The sequence below is a fragment of the Malaclemys terrapin genome, chromosome 3 (genome assembly GCF_027887155.1).
Source record: "Malaclemys terrapin pileata isolate rMalTer1 chromosome 3, rMalTer1.hap1, whole genome shotgun sequence".
NCBI lineage: Eukaryota > Metazoa > Chordata > Testudines > Emydidae > Malaclemys > Malaclemys terrapin.
Window position 1 is genome coordinate 119,587,055 of NC_071507.1, and position 19,061 is coordinate 119,606,115.

General features: G+C 44.9%; 1 protein-coding gene and 1 pseudogene across 1 annotated transcript in view; one reads left to right on the forward strand and one right to left on the reverse strand.

Annotated features, from left to right (window-relative positions):
* NUS1 (NUS1 dehydrodolichyl diphosphate synthase subunit) overlaps positions 1 to 11,912 on the reverse strand; it is a 35,543-nt gene extending 23,631 nt beyond the window's left edge. Inside the window, exon 1 of the mRNA XM_054022839.1 lies at positions 11,309 to 11,912. Coding sequence (XP_053878814.1) covers positions 11,309 to 11,690 — 382 coding nt within the window. The 5' untranslated portion in view covers positions 11,691 to 11,912. The remainder of the gene's footprint in view (positions 1 to 11,308) is intronic.
* A 4,312-nt stretch (positions 11,913 to 16,224) lies between these two features.
* Positions 16,225 to 18,682, forward strand: LOC128834265 (deoxynucleotidyltransferase terminal-interacting protein 1-like; annotated as a pseudogene).
* Positions 18,683 to 19,061: the final 379 nt, after the last annotated feature.

The following is a 19,061-nucleotide window of genomic DNA, read 5'->3' on the forward strand; positions in this document are numbered from 1 at the left end:
TCTGACTACCACACTAGATAGTCTTATTGAAGCTTTTCTAAAAAGCTTCCACCAAGAATGAGAGGAAACACAGTACGATGCTTTCCCCAATTTATTTCCAACCCTCTCCCAATGCCAATACATTTTTAGAAAAGCTAAATATAATCATTCTGACAGACTTCAAGAGTTAATAATTCTGATAAATGGACTAACTTGTAATCTGGTTCAAATAGGTAAGGCTTAAAGAAAAAAAAAATCACTGCTGAGTTCTCTATGAAAGACTCTTCAAAACTGGCAAATGGAGCACTTGCTTGCATCCCACACAGCAGGTTGTCACATGGCATTGGCACTCTAGTCAAGCTCCATGGTTGGTGCTGAATAGAAGAAAATAGCTGTCAGAGAGACACTATTTAAGAGGATACAGAAGTATTTTGTAGGGATTGGAGCTACCAGCAGGACTGAAGCGTCCAGGGAAGGAGATAAGGCAGTAGGCCTTATTGTCCCTGGAAGCAAAGGGAGAAAAGAAAAATGACAAGTTTGTGCAAGGGTTCATGGGAGGTGGAAGGAGCAGGAGAGAAGAGGGACAAACCAGGTAAGTTAAATGAAGAGCTAGGATAGACCATTACAAATAGACAATACACTGATTGAACTTATGCAGCTACAAATAAAGGCTCTCTTAAACTCACTCCTGAATCCCACCTCTGCTCTTGATGAAATATCAAGATAATATAGGGATGTCAGACAAAGACATGCTCTATACGTGCCATTGCAACTATCTTCTCTCCCTAGCTAAGTGAGTACCAAGACATTCAGGCACAGGAACATTAGCAAGTTCATAACATAGCTCCTTGTATATTTAATTGATCCAAAATGGCTCACGTCAGAGAAAAAAAACATAAGAGCCACTAACAGACCATTTGACTTTCCATATGACATAGGAGTGAGTCACAGCTTTTATCTTTCTCAATATCAGGGTATGTAACCTCCTCAGATGATTATAGAGCTTTGAGAAAAAGGCAGACAGAAGCAAAAGTTAAGCAGTTCACTAGAAATGTGGGTCAAGCATTAAGTACCAACTGGCATTTGTTGAATATAGCAATAAATAAGCAGGGTCTACAACTCAGAAATCTGAGTAGGAATGGCCTCCATAGGTAAAACCTTCAGCTAGAGGTGATGGAGAATAAGCTCCCAAGCCTTCTCCCATAAATGTGGTTGATCCTTGGAATTTGAATCTAGTGTTAGCAAGTTCCTAGATAGGATGGGATAAGTTTGTCACACCTCCTAAAAAGAGCTAAGTGCTCTGTTTCACACAGATATGGTAGGCTGATGTAACAGCTAAGAACACCTTCACATAGGTCCTGGGCATAACTTGGCCAGAGCGAAGAAGCCTAAGATGCCTTTACCCAGGTTGCAGTTCTGTCTTAAGTAAGTGTTTTAAACCCCCTTCTCTGGGCACATAACATGTCCTAGTCTTTTTAGACTCCAAAAGGATTGCTTTCTTTCCTCAGAAAAGGAAAAGGCAGCCTGTGCTAGAAACCCAGTCATGCTGTCTGGTGAAGGGACTTTGGATGCAGCAACCTGCTCCTCTTATGGAAAAAGAGCCTGACTCAGAGGGATTGAATGGAATCTTTGGATTGAACTAGGTGATGAGAACCAGGTCTATAATGCCCTCTTTAGTTCTACTAATGTGACTGGCTCTTTCCTGACACATCTTCCTCTACTCCAGGGAAGAGAGGAAACTAAGGAAAAGCATAAGAGACCCATCCCCTCAGTGTAAACAGAAAGACATCCAATACACATTGCAGAGCCCTGTCTGCTCATGAGCAAAACCTTGAGAATAACAAGTTATAGTAAATAAGTCGGTGTTCAGACTGACCATTTGATATTTGTGAAGTGAGGTACTGAAACCTTAAGCGGCCTGTTTGTGATTATCTGCACCTTTGTGATTCATCTGCAATGGTGGTCTTTATACCTGCCAGTGCAGAGTAGACAGGGGTCATTTAATTCCAGATGCACCATTTCTGCAGATTGAAGGCTTCCTGACATAGTTAACTGGACTCCAACTTGTTTGTGCATAGAACACATTACAATCATGTCTGAGAATCTACACTAGTTACCCTCAGATCTATGGGGGAAAGGGATGTGTGGGGAGCCTAGATTCTCAAGGTCTCCAAAGATTTATAGCAGGACTGGCCAAATTTACTGACCTTCTGAGCTGCATACAATAATCTTCAGAAATCTGAGTGCCACAAGACATGCACAACCTGCCCCACGGGGCGGTGCCTGCTGGCATGCGGGGCTTCTGCCCCAATGCCCAGCCATGGTGCTAAAGCCCCTAGTCCCACCACCCCATCGCAAGGCAGAAGCCCCAAGATTGCCAGCCCAGTTCTGTAGGCAGAGAATGGAATAGGGGGGTGTATGGGGAGGCTCCGTGAGCCGTACTTTAGCTGTAAAAGCCGCAAGCGGCTCACGAGCCACAGCTTGGCCACGCCTGATTTATAGTAAAAACCTAGATGTGATCCCCAATGCAGAATCACTGTGAAAATGCCTTTTGTTACAGTGTTATGGTAGCAGCACCATAGTTAAGGTTGCTCTACAAACTAAATTTGACAGAATGATGGTAAATATTTTGCAGATTGAGAGAGTTTTGGTAAAGAGTGTTTCTAAACTGTATCCAATTATGGATTGTCTGGTGTACATTTGAAGTTCTGGGAGTACATAATAAGCAGTTAAAGACAAGCAGCAACTATTCCCCCCCCCCCCCCCCCAGGAGAATCTCACTTGTCTTTTGGCAGGGGGTGGGTGGTGACACCATCATCACAGTAATGGGAAGCATGTGTCAATCTGAAATCAATGAATTTTAATTTGATGAGGAAAAAAAAAAAAAAGTGTTGCCAAGAGAATGAGGTCTGAAGAGAGAATGAATGAATATATGCCTAACTACCTCCATAGCTTACGGGGGAGTTCCCTGAGCTTGGGAAGAGAAGACCAGGAGTTCAAGTCCCCATGCAATTCACTATACTTATTGACTAAAGCCCAGAACTTCAACCTAGAGAACTATTCAGAAGTTCTTCCCTAACTTCTTCCAACCCCCCGCCCAAACCTTTTAAATAAATTTGAGAGTTTATGCAAAGCTCACTCCAGACCCAGAACCTAGGTCTTTAAAAGGAGCAATACCACTCTTATTGACTGTACTGCAGTACCTTGCAGAGTTTGACTAAACCAGTTCTGGTTAACCTAGTTCTAACCATTCTATACCCCATACTCCTCTCTAGGGATAGAATCCAGGCTTCCCGACCAATATTCTGTGTCTGACTAATAAATAACTGTGCAACTCGCTGTGAAAACATGCATTAAGTCATTCTCCAATCCAGAGTTTTTTGAAATAAATATAGCATAATTAAACTGCAATATATTTCTAATAGGGCTGTTGATTAATTGCAGTTAACTCACACGATTAACAAAAAAATTTGAATCACAATTAATCGCCTTGTTACACAATACCAACTGAAATTTAAATATTTTTGGATGTTTTTCTACGTTTTCAAATACACCTCTACCCTGATATAACACAACCCAATAGAACACAAATTCGGATACAATGCGGTAAAGCAGCACTCTGGGGGGTGGGGGGAAGCTACGCACTCCGGTGGATCAAAGCAAGTTCGATATAATGTGGTTTCATCTATAACGTGGTAAGATTTTTTTTGGGTCCTGAGGACAGCATTATATTGGGGTAGAGGTGTATATTGATTTCAATTACGACACAGAATACAGAGTATACAGTGCTCACTTTATATTATTTTCATTATAAATATTTACACTGTTAAAAACTAAACAAAAGAAACAGTATTTTTCAATTCACCTCATACAAGTACTGTAGTGCAATCTGTCATGAAAGTACAACTTACAAATGTAGATTTGTTTGTTACATAACTGTACTAAAAAAAGCAATGCAAAACTTTACAGCCTACAAGTCCACTCAACCCTACTTCTCATTCAGCCAATTGCTCAGAGAAATAAGTTTGATTACATTTACGGGAGATAACGTTGCTCACTTCTTATTTACAATGTCACCAGAAAGAAAGAACAGGCATTTGCATGGGACTTTTGTAGCCAGCATTGCAAGGTATCTACGTGCCAGATATGCTAAACATTCATATGCCCCTTCATGCTTCGGCCACCATTCCAGAGGACATGCTTCCGTGCTGATGATGCTCATTAAAAAAAAAAAAAGTAATGTGTTAGTTAAATTTGTGACTGAACTCCTTGGAAGAGAATTGTATGTCTCTGGCTCTATTTTACCCTCATTCTGCCATATATTTCATGTTATAGTAGTGTCGGATGATGACTCAGCACATGTTCATTTTAAGAACACTTTCGCTGCAGATTTGACAAAATGCAAAGAAGGTACCAACGTGAGATTTCTAAAGATACAGCATTCGACCCAAGGTTTAAGAATCTGAAGTGCCTTCCAAAATCTGAGGGGGATGGGGTGTGGAGCACGCTTTCAGAAGTCTTAAAAGAGCAACACTCTGATGCTGAAGCTACAGAACCTGAACCACCAAAAAAGAAAATTAACTTTCTGTTGGTGGCATCTGACTCAGATGTCTTCCTCTCTGCACAACTGAAAGATGATGAAAATGAACATGCATCGGTCCGCATTGCTTTGGATTGTTATCGAGCAGAACCATCCATTAGCATGGATGCTTGTCCTCTGGAATGGTGGTTGAAGCATGAAGGGACATATGAATCTTTAGCGCATCTGCAACGTAAATATCTTGCGATGCCAGTTACAACAGTGCCATGCGAACGCCTGTTTTCACTTTCAGGTGACACTGTAACAAGAAGCGGGCAGCATTATCTTCTGAAAATGTAAACAAACTTGTTTGAGAGAAAAACAGGAGTACTTGTGGCACCTTAGAGACTAACAAATTTATTAGAGCATAAGCTTTCGTGGACTACAGCCCACTTCTTCGGATGTTTGAGAGACTGGCTGAACAAGAAATAGGACTGAGAGGACTTGTAGGCTCCAAAGTTTTACATTGTTTTATTTTTGAATGCAGTTATTTTTTTGTACATAATTCTACATTTGTAAGTTCAACTTTCATGATAAAGAGATTGAATTACAGTACTTGTATTAGGTGAATTGAAAAATACGATTTTTTGTTTTTTTACAGTGCAAATATTGGAAATAAAAGTATAAATTGAGTACTGTAAACTTTGTATTCTTTGTTATAATTGAAATCAATATATTTGAAAATGTAGAAAACATCCCAAAATATTTAAATTAATGGTATTCTATTATTGTTTAACAGTGCGATTAATTTTTTTAATCGCTTGACAGCCCTAATTTCTAATCTTAATCTAAAGTAGAATTTAATATAACTAGATCAACAGTAAATTAAAATTAAGGTCGGTAACACTACAGCTTATTAGCATAATTAAAAGGAGTACTAATGTAAAAATTAAGTGCTGAAAAAGCCTGAAACATTTAATATTGAAAAGAAATTTGAAATGTCCAAAATTAAGGCATTAAAGACTGATGGTCGTAAATATAAGTGTAGCTTTTTAAAAAAATCCTATGAATTATAACAAGCAGACTGAGAGAAGGGTATCCCCTTAAAAGTTTCTTTAGTAGTGTCCATCAAAGTAGTGTCTGTGACATGCTGATGGAAATAACTCATGTCCAAGTAGCATGCATGTTCCAGATTCAGCAACCCTTTCGATGATCATATCTGTAGCCTTGCAAGAGAGGATGACATAAGTATAAGTTACTATCAGCCCTAACACTCATGAGCAAGACTCACTGATCCTTCTAGCCTGGATCTGGCTAACTCTATGGCCTGGATGACTAGAACTCGGTGAAATGTTTTCAGTGACCAAACTGAACCACACACAATATTTAGGTAATGTCAATACCAAACATTTCATCCCAACTCAAAATTTATTTCAGGAATTTCGACTAAAGCAAAAAACTAGAGTCACAAAACACCTTTTGGGGGACCAGGGGGAAAGCAGAGAGAAGGAGGAATTACCTTTAACATATAGCCCATTCTCCTGGGCTGTGAAAAACAGGTGCAATTCCCTCTCTACCTGATACGAAGAAGTGATTTGAAGTTGGGTCTCCCACACTGCAGGAGAGTGCCTTACCCACTGGACTAGTAGATATTCTAGGGTGCATCTTTAACTTCTCTGGTTGAAGCTGTTCCACTTTGTATTAACTTTAGAACAAGGACCCATACTTGGGTTTCCCACATCCTAGGTGAGTGCCAAAACTTCCGTCCTACAGAGAGACACACGCACGTTTTCCCTGATTAGAATTATTTTCAATGCACTACTACTTAAACAGACTATATTCGTGCCAACTCTGCATTTTTCCCTTCTACTAATGGCTAAGTTAAAAGTCCCCTTGCCAGAGGAGAATTTCCCAATATGGATGAGGATCTAAGTCACCATTTTCTACAACACACAAGTATTCATTTAAAAAAACCAAGATCCTAGCCTTCTATTTTAAATACAAGATTACAAATGTAAACTGCATGTAAAGTCATGCAGATTTTTCTGCCCTAGTCTGCAAAAAGATTGTTGATCAATGAAGTCTAGTTAAATTAACAAAACTGGTCAGTGTCACAGCTATTCATAGCCCTACTGGTAGCAGTGGAACACATGATTTTTGTCAATTTCACACTGCTGCAGGCTATGAGAATCAGTGGCAATAGGCATTTCAGTTGTGCAGAGAGGAAGACAAATCCCCCACCCCAACCCAAAATAAGGGTAACGGGGGAGGGAGAATAGCAGAGATCCATTCCAAACCCCACACGGCAACACTCTGGGGTGAAGGAGACCTCTACCTTCAAGGCAACTAGGAAGAGATGGAGCTTCAAGTGTATAAGACAGCTGCTTTGCTTGTTCGCTAGCCAACAAAACAGAAAGGCACTAAGCAGGGTCCAGGGTGGGTGGGTTTTTATTTAGGCAATCTCTCGCTAGTAGAGGCCTGGCCTACACTAGAAAATTAGGTAAGCATAGCTACATTGCTCAGGGGTACGAAAAATACACACCATTGAAAGACATAGTTAAGCCAACTTAAGTTTCTGAGTAGACAGCACTAGTTTGATGGAGGAATTATTCCGCTGACCTAGCTACTGGCTCTCAGGGAGATGGATTACCTACTCTGACTGGAGGACCCCTCCCATTGGTGCAGGCACTGTCTTCACTGAAACACTACAGTGGTGCAGCTGCAGAGCTATGCCACTGTAGCTTTTTAAGTGTAGACAAGACCTAAGAAATTTGTCAAGCCCTGAAAAACTGCTTAAATAGAGGTTCTTACAAGTCTTCATCCCAACTGAAGACACTTAACTTGATAAACTTTGGTTGAGAAAACACAGACCATCAGCATTAGGCTCTTTCGTAAATTGCCACATCTTGCCCTTTGGGAACCAGATGCAGTCAGAGGGGCAGGGAGAGCAGCTCCCATTGGCTGGGAACAGGAAACTGCAGCGGCGGTGCCTGCATGCGAGGGCAGCACACAGAGACCCTCTCCCTTCCCCCCCTCTCTCCCCCCCAAGACATGCCAGCTGCTTTTGGGAGCAGTGCAGGGCCAGGGCAGGCAGGGAGCCTGCCTTAACTCCACTGCACCGCTGCCGCCCAGGAGCCGCCTGAGGTAAGCAGCACCCAGCTGGAGCCCACACCCCAAACCTCTCCTACACCCCAAAACCCCAGCCCTGAGCACCCTCGTGCACTCCAACCCCCTGCCCCAGCCCCCTCCCAGAAACTGCACCCTGCACCCCAACCCACTGCCTGAGCCCCCTCCTGGAGCCAGCACCCTACACCCCCACCTCCTGCCCCAGCCCTGAGCCCCCTCCTGCAGCCTAGCCCCCTACCCCAGGCTCAGTCTGGGTTCCTCCCACACTCCAAACCCCTGGGCCCCAGCCCAGAGCCTGCACCCCAATCCTGTCCAATCCCAGTGAAAGTGAGTGAGGGGGAGAAGAGCGAGCACTGGAGGGATGCGGGGATGCAGTGAGCAGGATGGGGCCTCAGGGAAGGAGCAGGAAATGGGGCCAGGTAAGGGTGTTTGGGTTTGTGAGATTACTGTTATTTCTACATTTTCTTTGAGGTAGATCCTGGGTTGCACTTAAATTCAAAAAAATCTCCAATGACAGAGATTCCACAACTTCCCTGGGCAATTCATTCCAGTGCTCAACCACCCTGACAGTTAAGAAGTTTATCCTAATTTCCAATCTCAACGGCCCTTGCTGCAATTTAAGCCCATTGCTTCTTGTCCTATCCTCAGAGGACAAAGAATAATTTTTTTCCCTCCTCCTTGTAACAACTTTTTATGTACTTGAAAAACTTGGTTATCACGTCCCCTCTCAGTCTTGAATAGTTCAGTTGGGAAACCTTCCCAAGGAAAAAAATGTGGTCAATACTGTGTCAGTTGGCACACTAAGATAATGAATCATGAACTATTTTGTTGAAAGTCTGCATGATCTACTAGACAACTGCTTTCTTGGGACGCTTGCTAAATACAAAGAGATCGACTTGTGGTTAAGACTCTAGACTGGTACTCAAGAGATGTGAGTTTAATCCCCAGCTCTGCCACAAGCTACAGATGTCACCTTGGGCAAGTATCTTATTCTGTGCCTCAGTTTTCCCTCTATAAATAGGGGATACAAAGGGTCAGAGAAAAGTAGTAGTATGTTTTGTCTATTTAGAAGTGACTGTGCTAAACTAGAGCCCAAAAGGCCTGACCAAGGTCCAGACCCCATTGCATTGGGCACTGTACAAAATGCATAGTAAAACAGATCATCTTGTTGTAGCATGCCTTACTAGTAGTTCCACACTCTTACTATGGTCAACATTTTCAATTAAATATTGCTGTAATATTTTTATCCTCCCTAAGAGGCATACAGTTAATGCTCAGGAATTACTGAGAGGAAGGCCAGACGGTAAAGTATAAAGCTAGATATCATCAGTGTCACCAGACTTGTGAGGTATAGAGGGCCCTACAGTATCAAGCTCAAGTAAGCAGTTCTAGTGGGATCTTACCTGCGGTTCTTACACTGAAGTGAACCACAATACTTCAGAGATTGATATTTACATCTTTAAAATTACTCTGATATCTTACTATTAGTTGTCAGGACAAGGTTCCTCTACCTACTAACCAAAGCCATGGGTGACTTCTTCTAAAAAGCATCTCAATAGCATTGTCAGTCACACTAGGGCTGTTACTGAGCTTTTCATGGACATTCTCATTGTTCTTACAGCAATGGTGTAGTTCCACTAGTGCAATGATCCCCCAACTTTTTATGTCAAACCCCTTGTGACGTTGCACTCCATACATTTCATGGAAATATGCTAATGAGTGTGAATATAATGTAACTGAATATGCTGCATGCAAAAGGTCTCTTGTAAGGTATCATTACAAAGGTTATAATCTACTGAGTGTTCATCCTATTTGTATCATTCTTGTATCTAAAATTAGAAATATGAAGTATAACTCTAAAGTCCTATTGTAATTACACAAAGCGTGGGCCATTAATGGTGGCTTGGAATCTTGATGGCTCCCATTGACTAGGACAATTGGTTGTAAATTGGCCCTGTTTACTTGCAAGCCTTCCTGTGAGTCAGGCCGGGAAGAATGGAGACTTGTGGTCCTCACTGGAAATGTGACCATGTCACCTGGTACTGGACTCCATCTTAAACCTGGTGCTTTTCCATTTAGAAAGAGGGGTGGGGACCGAGAGAGACAAAAAATTCCGCCTTGTGCCAAAGATATAAAAGGGGGTGAAACAGACCAAAGGGGGCTGCCAGTCATGAGAAATCCCCTAGTTACACCTGAGCTGGAACGAACAAAGCTGTACTGGGGAAAGGATTGAGCCCAGACTTTGCTAGCGTTAGTAATAGATACCCATCACCTCCAAGCCGGACTAAAGTTATGCAGTCTATCTGGGAACGAAGCCATCAGATGTCAAGAAACTAAGGCCATGTCTACACTGCCACTTTACAGTGCTGCAACTTTCTTGCTCAGGGGTGAGGAAAAACACCCACCTGAGTGCTGCAAGTTTCAGCACTGTAACATAGCAATGTAGACCCCCTCTTGGAGGGGTTTTTTTTAATAGCGCTGGGAGAGCTCTCCCCCAGCACTGGTGCCGCAACTACACAGCACTTTAACATTGCTAATGAAGATATGCCCTGTTGCTTCTTGGCTCCTTGGAGCTCAGATCAAGTGCTGTTTTCGTACAAGTCCTCAGCAACATGAGCATATGAAATCTGTCCTCTGCTCACTGCACTGGCTTCCCATAAAATGAGAAATTCAAGGTCTGTCCTTCTAGTCAAGAAACCCAATAGTTTGGGCCCAGAATACCTAAAGATCATCCGTTCAACAGCTTCACTCCTCTGGCACAACAGAGTTGTTTACTACAAGGGTAAAGCTCATCTATGTAGGAGACTAAACTTTTTTGAGGGATGATCCAAGACTGGACCTTCTGCAGGATCTAAGACTCACAATCTCAATGCTTTGTTCCAAGCTCAAGGCACACTTTCTTGATCTTGCCTTCATCAATACAGAACATAACACATTACAGGTAATACACTTTAATAATGTAAAGTTTAAATAAAAATGTACATATCTTTCCCCCTTTGAAGAGGAAGGAAGAATAAAAAAAAAAAAGATGCTAGTTACATTGCTTAAACTTCTGAAAGGTGCTCAGACAACAAGAATATAGAATAAAAACAGCAAACCAAACAAGCAAATTCATTTATCAGCAGTAAACCTGAATCTTTCCCTACTGAGCAGCAGAGGCCTAAGCCACCAATTCCTACAGAATCCAAGTTCCCATTTAGCTAACTTTAGTCCTAGACCATGAATCATAACCTCATGTGAATGAATGTTACCCTACCCTCCTGAGCTAGCAGGCAGACGGGTATGGGGACTCTGCTGCTGCCTGGCACTTTCTCAAGCAGCAGCAGAACAAGGCCAAGGGGTCTCCGCTGGGTTCACAGCTGCTCTTAGAGCCAGGCAGGCAGAGATGAGCCTGGCGATCCCAAGACAGCAAAGACGAGGAGCGGGCATGGAGTTATTCACGCAGGAAGGAAGCTCATTAGTAACAACGCCCCAGGGGGCGGGCGGCCCCTCTCCCCAGTCCATGAAGGTGGTGGGAGGGGGGGCGTTTCTCCAACACCCACTAGCCAGAGAAGCCCCCTGACAGGACACAGTGGCCACGCACCGAACCAACTCCCGCCCCGCGGTATCCGCCCCGCGCCCGTTACTGAGCACGGGAAGGTGGCGCCCAAGGCCCCTCTCTCCCCGCCAGGCCCCCGCGCTCACCGTGGTGGTCGTAGACACTGACGTAGGAGATGCCCACCGCCATGCACCACACCACCAGGCTGGCCATGTCCGCGTAGCTCGGCTCCTCCTCGGTCACCACCAGCCCCATGTGCACCGGCAGCTTCTCCAGGGACCGCCCGTCCCAGCGCCCCCGCCCGCCAGGCACTCGCCGCGCCGCGCCGGGCTTGTGGAAGGCGAAGGCCCCAGCGGCGGGCGCCAGGAGCGCGCAGGAGGCGGCGGCAGAGGCCGCGCGGCGCCACCAGCGCCAGAGCCACGAGCGGGGGCCTCCCCGCAGCCGCCCGCGGAGCCACGAGAGCAGCGCGCGCAGCAGGCAGAGCAGGGCGTGCAGCAGGCGCCACACCAGCTCGCACGCGCCGCTCATGGAGAGGAGGGAGCGCGAGGCCGGGGCACCAGCTGAGAGGGGCGGGTGCGCGGGACGGCTAGAGGGCGCGAGGGATCCTCAGCCACAGCGCGCGCCACGGACCATCATCCCCACCCACGCCTTGCCTAGCCCGGCCACTGTCCTGCTCCTCACTGACACCGCTTCATCTGCTCAGCCGCTACCGCTTGCGCCGCCATCTTTGTACTGCGCCTGTCCTTTGACCCCGCCGCCGCCGAGCTCCTATTGGCTGAAATCCTAGCGGCTGCGTCACTTCCTCTGTTGTGGTGAGAATGACGTGGCTAACAGGAAAGGCCTGCTCTTGATGGTCCGGGTGGTGTTGTTGCCGGGCGCGCACAGGGGCTGGAGGCAGAGACCTGGGCACAGCGGCCCCTCGAGGCGCGGCGCTGCGTTTCGTGCCGGGTGCGCTGGGACCCCGCGGGGCCAAGTACTTTAGCTTTACACAGAGCCTGCGCCAGGCTCGGCAAGTTGCATAATAGCCCCATCCCCACCATTGCCTACAGCGTGTCTAGCAGCTCTCTGCAAAGCGTCAGACGCCTCTTCAAATCCCCGCTCCCAACTCCAGGCGAAGGCGAGGAGCTGAACCTGGGGCGCTTAGGCGAGTGCTCTAATCACTCGGTTAAAGCGAAGAACAGGAATACTTGTGGCACCTTAGAGACTAACAAATTTATTAGAGCATAAGCTTTCGTGGACTACAGCCCACTTCTTCGGATGCATATAGAATGGAGATATATACACACATACAGAGAGCATAAACAGGTGGGAGTTGTCTTACCAACTCTGAGAGGCCAATTAATTAAGAGAAAAAAAACTTTTGAAGTGATAATCAAGCTAGCCCAGTACAGACAGTTTGATAAGAAGTGTGAGAGTACTTACAAGGGGAGATAGAGTCAATGTTTGTAATGGCTCAGCCATTCCCAGTCCTTATTCAAACCGGAGTTGATTGTGTCTAGTTTGCATATCAATTCTAGCTCAGCAGTCTCTCTTTGGAGTCTGTTTTTGAAGGCTGAAATTGTGGAAAAGCAACATCACTTGCCACATAACCTCAGCCATGCTGAACACAACGCCATCTACAGCCTCAGAAACAACCCTGACATCATAATCAAAAAGGCTGACAAAGGAGGTGCTGTCGTCATCATGAATAAATTGGAATATGACCAGGAGGCTGCTAGACAGCTCTCTAACACCACATTCTACAGGCCATTATCCTCTGATCCCACTGAGGATTACCTAAAGAAACTACACCATCTGCTAAAAAAACTCCCTGACAAAGCACAGGAACAAATCCGTACAGACACATGCCTAGAACCCCGACCAGGGGTATTCTATTTGCTACCCAAGATCCATAAACCTGGATATCCTGGACGCCCCATCATCTCAGGCATTGGCACCCTAACATCAGGCTTGTCTGGTTATGTAGACTCTGTCCTCAGACCCTACGCTACCAGCACTCCCAGCTATCTTCGAGACACCACTGACTTCCTGAGGAAACTACAATCCATCGGTGATCTTCCAGAAAACACCATCCTGGCCACTATGGACGTAGAAGCCCTCTACACCAATATTCCACACAAAGATGGACTACAAGCTATCAGGAACAGTATCCCTGATAATGTCACAGCTAACCTGGTGGCTGAACTTTGTGATTTTGTCCTCACCCACAACTATTTCACATTTGGGGACAATGTATACCTTCAAGTCAGTGGCACTGCTATGGGTACCCGCATGGCCCCACAATATGCCAACATTTTTATGGCTGACTTAGAACAACGCTTCCTTAGCTCTCGTCCCCTAACGCCCCTACTCTACTTGCACTACACTGATGACATCTTCATCATCTGGACCCATGGAAAAGAAGCCCTTGAGGAATTTCACCATGATTTCAATAATTTCCATCCCACCATCAACCTCAGCCTAGATCAATCCACACAAGCGGTCCATTTCCTGGACACTACTGTGCTAATAAGCGATGGTCACATCAATACCACCCTATACCGGAAACCTACTGACCGCTACACTTACCTACATGCCTCCAGCTTCCATCCAGGACACACCACACGATCCATTGTCTACAGCCAAGCTCTAAGATATAACCGCATTTGCTCCAATCCCTCGGATAGAGACAAGCACCTACAAGATCTCTATCAAGCATTCTTAAAACTACAATACCCACCTGCTGAAGTGAAAAAACAGATTGACAGAGCCAGACGAGTACCCAGAAGTCACCTCCTACAAGACAGGCCCAACAAAGAAAATAACAGAACACCACTAGCTGTCACCTTCAGCCCCCAACTAAAACCTCTCCAGCGCATCATCAGAGATCTACAACCTATCCTGAAAGATGATCCTTTACTCTCACAGATCTTGGGAGACAGACCTGTCCTCGCTTACAGACAACCCCCCAACCTAAAGCAAATACTCACCAGCAACCACACATCACTGAACAAAACCACTAACCCAGGAACCTATCCTTGTAACAAACCCCGATGCCAACTCTGTCCACATATCTATTCAAGTGACATCATCATAGGACCTAATCACATCAGCCATACCATCAGGGGCTCGTTCACCTGCACATCTACCAATGTGATATATGCCATCATGTGCCAGCAATGCCCCTCTGCCATGTACATTGGCCAAACCGGACAGTCTCTACGCAAAAGAATTAATGGACACAAATCTGACATCAGGAATCAAAATACTCAAAAACCAGTGGGAGAACACTTTAACCTGTCTGGTCATTCAGTGACAGACCTGCGGGTGGCTATATTACAACAGAAAAACTTGGTTGGTAAGACAACTCCCACCTGTTTATGCTCTCTGTATGTGTGTATATATATCTCCTCAATATATGTTCCATTCTATATGCATCCGAAGAAGTGGGCTGTAGTCCACGAAAGCTTATGCTCTAATAAATTTGTTAGTCTCTAAGGTGCCACAAGTACTCCTGTTCTTCTTTTTGCGGATACAGACTAACACGGCTGTCACTCTGAAATTGACAGACCTGCGGGTGGCTATATTACAACAGAAAAACTTCAAAAACAGACTCCAAAGAGAGACTGCAGAGCTAGAATTGATATGCAAACTAGACACAATCAACTCCGGTTTGAATAAGGACTGGGAATGGCTGAGCCATTACAAACGTTGACTATCTCCCCTTGTAAGTACTCTCACACTTCTTATCACACTGTCTGTACTCGGCTAGCTTGATTATCACTTCAAAAGTTTTTTTTTTTTTTTTTTTTTCTTAATTAATTGGCCTCTCAGAGTTGGTAAGACAACTCCCACCTGTTTATGCTCTCTGTATGTGTGTATATATATCTCCTCATTATATGTTCCATTCTATATGCATCCGAAGAAGTGGGCTGTAGTCCACGAAAGCTTATGCTCTAATAAATTTGTTAGTCTCTAAGGTGCCACAAGTACTCTGAAATTGGTTAAAGCACTGGATGCAGCACTTTTCTCCCCACACTCTTTTGGTGGGTGTGGCAATGGCAGCTGCTTAATTCATTGGCACAAGAAACTTCTTAGGTGTCTCAGCTGCTTGATGCCTGAAGTGGGGCTCCCTTTTGTGGGTCACTATCAGCCTTGGGTCAGGCACCTAACTCCATGGTAGCAACAGAGGGTCCTGTGGCACCTTTAAGACTAACAGAAGTATTGGAGCATAAGCTTTTGTGGGTGAATGCCCCCACAAAAGCTTATGCTCCAATACTTCTGTTAGTCTTAAAGGTGCCACAGGACCCTCTGTTGCTTTTTACAGATTCAGACTAACACGGCTACCCCTCTGATACTTAACTCCATGAGAGGAGCAAAGCTTAAGGGACACCCTTTCGTGGCTCCCAGTCTAGTATGTTGACTTTTGGGGCTCACATTCCAAGTGATTTTTTTTAGGTGCCTAAAAGTTAGGTGTTGGAGTGCTGAGCATTGCAATGCATAAGCCCCTTTGTGGATCCAGGCTGAAAGATTTTGTTTCTTTGATGAAAATGTCACATTTTGTGTGTCAGTTTTTGGAGAAGCCATGATGCCCTCCCAAGCCCCCACTTTATGGAAAGCAAGATTTGTAAAGTCAGCCTCTCCCACCCCTTCTCTGCTGCTTCTTTTTTTTCTTCATTTAATTCTTAAATAATGTACAGTACACTTCATTGGTTACATGCAAACTTCAGCAATTCCATCAGTTCTTAGCTAGTGTGGGCTAGAAGCAAGGACACTGGAGTGGTACATAAGAGATCTGGGTTCTGTTCTAGCTGACCAGAGCCAGGGTAACCTCAGACAAGTCACATCCCCTTGTTGTGGCTCAGTTTCCTCATTTGTAAAATGGGGATAATGGTACTGACCTCCTTTGAAAAGCACTTTGAGAGCACATTGTAAAAGCAAGGTATTACTATTTAAATATTTCAGTAGCTATGCCAACATGTGCTTATGTAATTATCCCAATGCTCACTGAGGGTTAAAAATGCATCAAAAGGGCTCCTTTTTAAAAATAGTAAAAACTTGTGCCTGCTGATTTATGTCCATCATGCATGTTTTCCCCTTCGAATCTTGTCCCAGGAAGCCTGTGTACAGGATTGACAGTGAAAGTGTCTCAACTAAAACAGTGGGGAAGAAGTGTATTAAACGAGTCATGGAAAAAGTGATAAGCTGGGAAGAGCTTTTAAAATTATTTTTAAACAACTAATTTTATGGCCTCTCCTAGTGTGGCATTTTTAAATTATAGGAAATTGAACATAGTAAAACAACTGGGCAACAAAACATTAATATTTATATGTATTTCATCTTTAAAATGTGTTGCAATATTAGTAATTAATCTTATAACATCCTTGTAAATAGGTCAGTATCCCCACTTTACAGAGGAAAAACTGAGGCAGAGTAATTTCCCCCAAGACCATTGAGTCAGTGTTAGAGGTGTGATTATTAGAACTCAGAAGCTTCTCATTCTCAGGCTTGTGCTCAGTGAGGCCCTGATCTACAAAGGTACTTAAAAAGATTTATTAGAGCATAAGCTTTCGGATATATATGCATCCGAAGAAGTGGGCTGTAGTCCACGAAAGCTTATGCTCTAATAAATTTGTTAGTCTCTAAGGTGCCACAAGTACTCCTGTTCTTCTTTTTGCGGATACAGACTAACACGGCTGCTACTCTGAAAGGTACTTAGGTGCCTAACCCCAGATTTAGGCACCATTGCAATCCACAAAACTCCTGCTCGACTGCTGCCTAACCCTGTACGTGTCTAAACTCACTCTGTGTCTATATTTTCAGGATAAAAGTTCCCTTGGTGCCTAAATTCCTGCCTCTGGCCATGTGCACTACTGTGTCACTCAAGGCACCACCTGGATGCTTGTCTCCCAAGTAAACATGTAGTAAGAATGATCCTCAAACCAAAAGAAGATAGGCAGAGGAGCGTCTATCTTGCATGTGGGGCTTGATCCAGTAGGCATGCTCAGAAACTGTGTACCAGGTCAGCTCTGATTCAAAATTTGGTTTGTGGGGCTGGCAGCACCCACCTTATAACTTTAAGGCCAGATTCAATTCCCATCTCTTTCTGAGGGGGAGAAAAGATTTGAATAGTAGTCTCTGGAGAGGGCTTCAGTGGAACTGTTTCAACAGGAGACTAAGGCTAACAGATTCCCCCATCAGAATACCTGATAGCTCAGTTCCTTGAAATGTGGGAGACTCCTGTTCAAATCCTTTTTCCTCATCATGCAGACAGGAGTATAAGTGAACTTGGGTCTCCCACAGCCTACCTTAGTGTGCTAGCCGCTTGGCTAAAATTTATACAGTAGGCTGCTCCTCTTCCTCCTGTAGCTGTTTTGAGTGAGGCAGACATCTAACTCTAGGGTTACCATATGTCCGAATTATCCCGGACATGTCCGTATTTGTGGGTTTCAAATAGCCGTCCGGGAAGACTGTAAAAATCTAAAAAGGTCCAGGATTTCCCTCCCAATGCAGAGCGTGGCGCGGCTGATATAGTGGCCAGGCCGGATTGAGCCACTCACATTGAGGCCTCCAGCAGCCAGAGCCCCTCCCCTGCAGCCTCAGCGTGCCGCGCCGGCAGCGCTCTGGGGGGGGGGGCTGTGGGCTCCACGGGGGGAAACATGTCGGAGCTGCCTAGAACAGGCTAAGCTGCTGTTCTCTGATGGCAAGAAGGTGATACCCAGACTGAGCCACGAACAGTCAGTGCCAAAGCGTGCCCGGCAGATGGAAGAGGAATCGAGTCGGCGAGGAAGCCCTGTTCCCAAAAAGAGGAAGGGGCGACCTCCAGGGCAGAGCCTGCTGAATGATCGTGGAGCCCCAGGGGTGGCCACGTGGAAGCTCAAATCCTGTGAGCCAGTGCACCGGGAGGGACCGAAGTGGGATCCAGCCCGGCTGACTGAGTCCACAACCTTTGTGCTGGGATCTCGAGCAAACAAGGCTCTTGGAATGGGAGGAACCAGAGGGCTGATCCTCAAGACAAGCACTGGCTGGCAGAACAGCAGCACATGAGGGCCACAGGGGGCAAGATGGCGTACCTCCTCATAGAGGAGGATATTCAGGATCTGGCAGCCAGTGATGATTACAGGGGCTCTCTTGATTTGAAGCTGGAGGAACTAAAACCTTTTATCCCACCTGCATGGATGACTGAAAAGATGCAGAAATATATGGAGACACTTAGCCATGAAGGGGACCCACAGCCTCCAGAGGGAACCCATGAAACATAAGAAACCTCACCCTCCCTGCCAAGTGGCACCCAGTCACAGCCTGTCACAACATGGACTCTCATGGGAGTTTCCCTATCTTTCCTTGCTTTGTGTTTCACTGGACATGTTGGGGCTTGTGCTTTTGTTGGCCCAGGTACCAGAATGCTGCCCACAGGGAACAGCAGTGCAGAGCTGTGATTAAACCTCCTGAGAGTTGTTTGGGCCATTCCCCTTAATCAGTGGTGGCTGGCAGTAAACAAAGTCACTGGCTGCTTCCTGCTTCTCTTCATAGCTGCACTTTTCTATTTGTAATATATCTTGTATCTCTCAAAAGAGAGAGCAAGCTCCATCAAGTCAGTCCTTTGCTGTGAGACTGATACCTCCTGATAGTAAGACAGTGCCTGAGATGACACTAGGCAGGCACTTAAAATAAATTGTTAAAAGAAGCTATCATTATAAACCAGGGGTCGGCAACCTTTCAGAAGTGGTGTGCCAAGTCTTCATTTATTCACTCTAATTTAAGGTTTCGTGTGCCAGTAATACATTTTAACCTTTTTAGAAGGTCTCTTTCTATAAGTCTATAATATATAACTAAACTATTGTTGTATGTAAAGTAAATAAGGTTTTTAAAATGTTTAAGAAGCTTCATTTAAAATTAAATTAAAATGCAGAGCCCCCC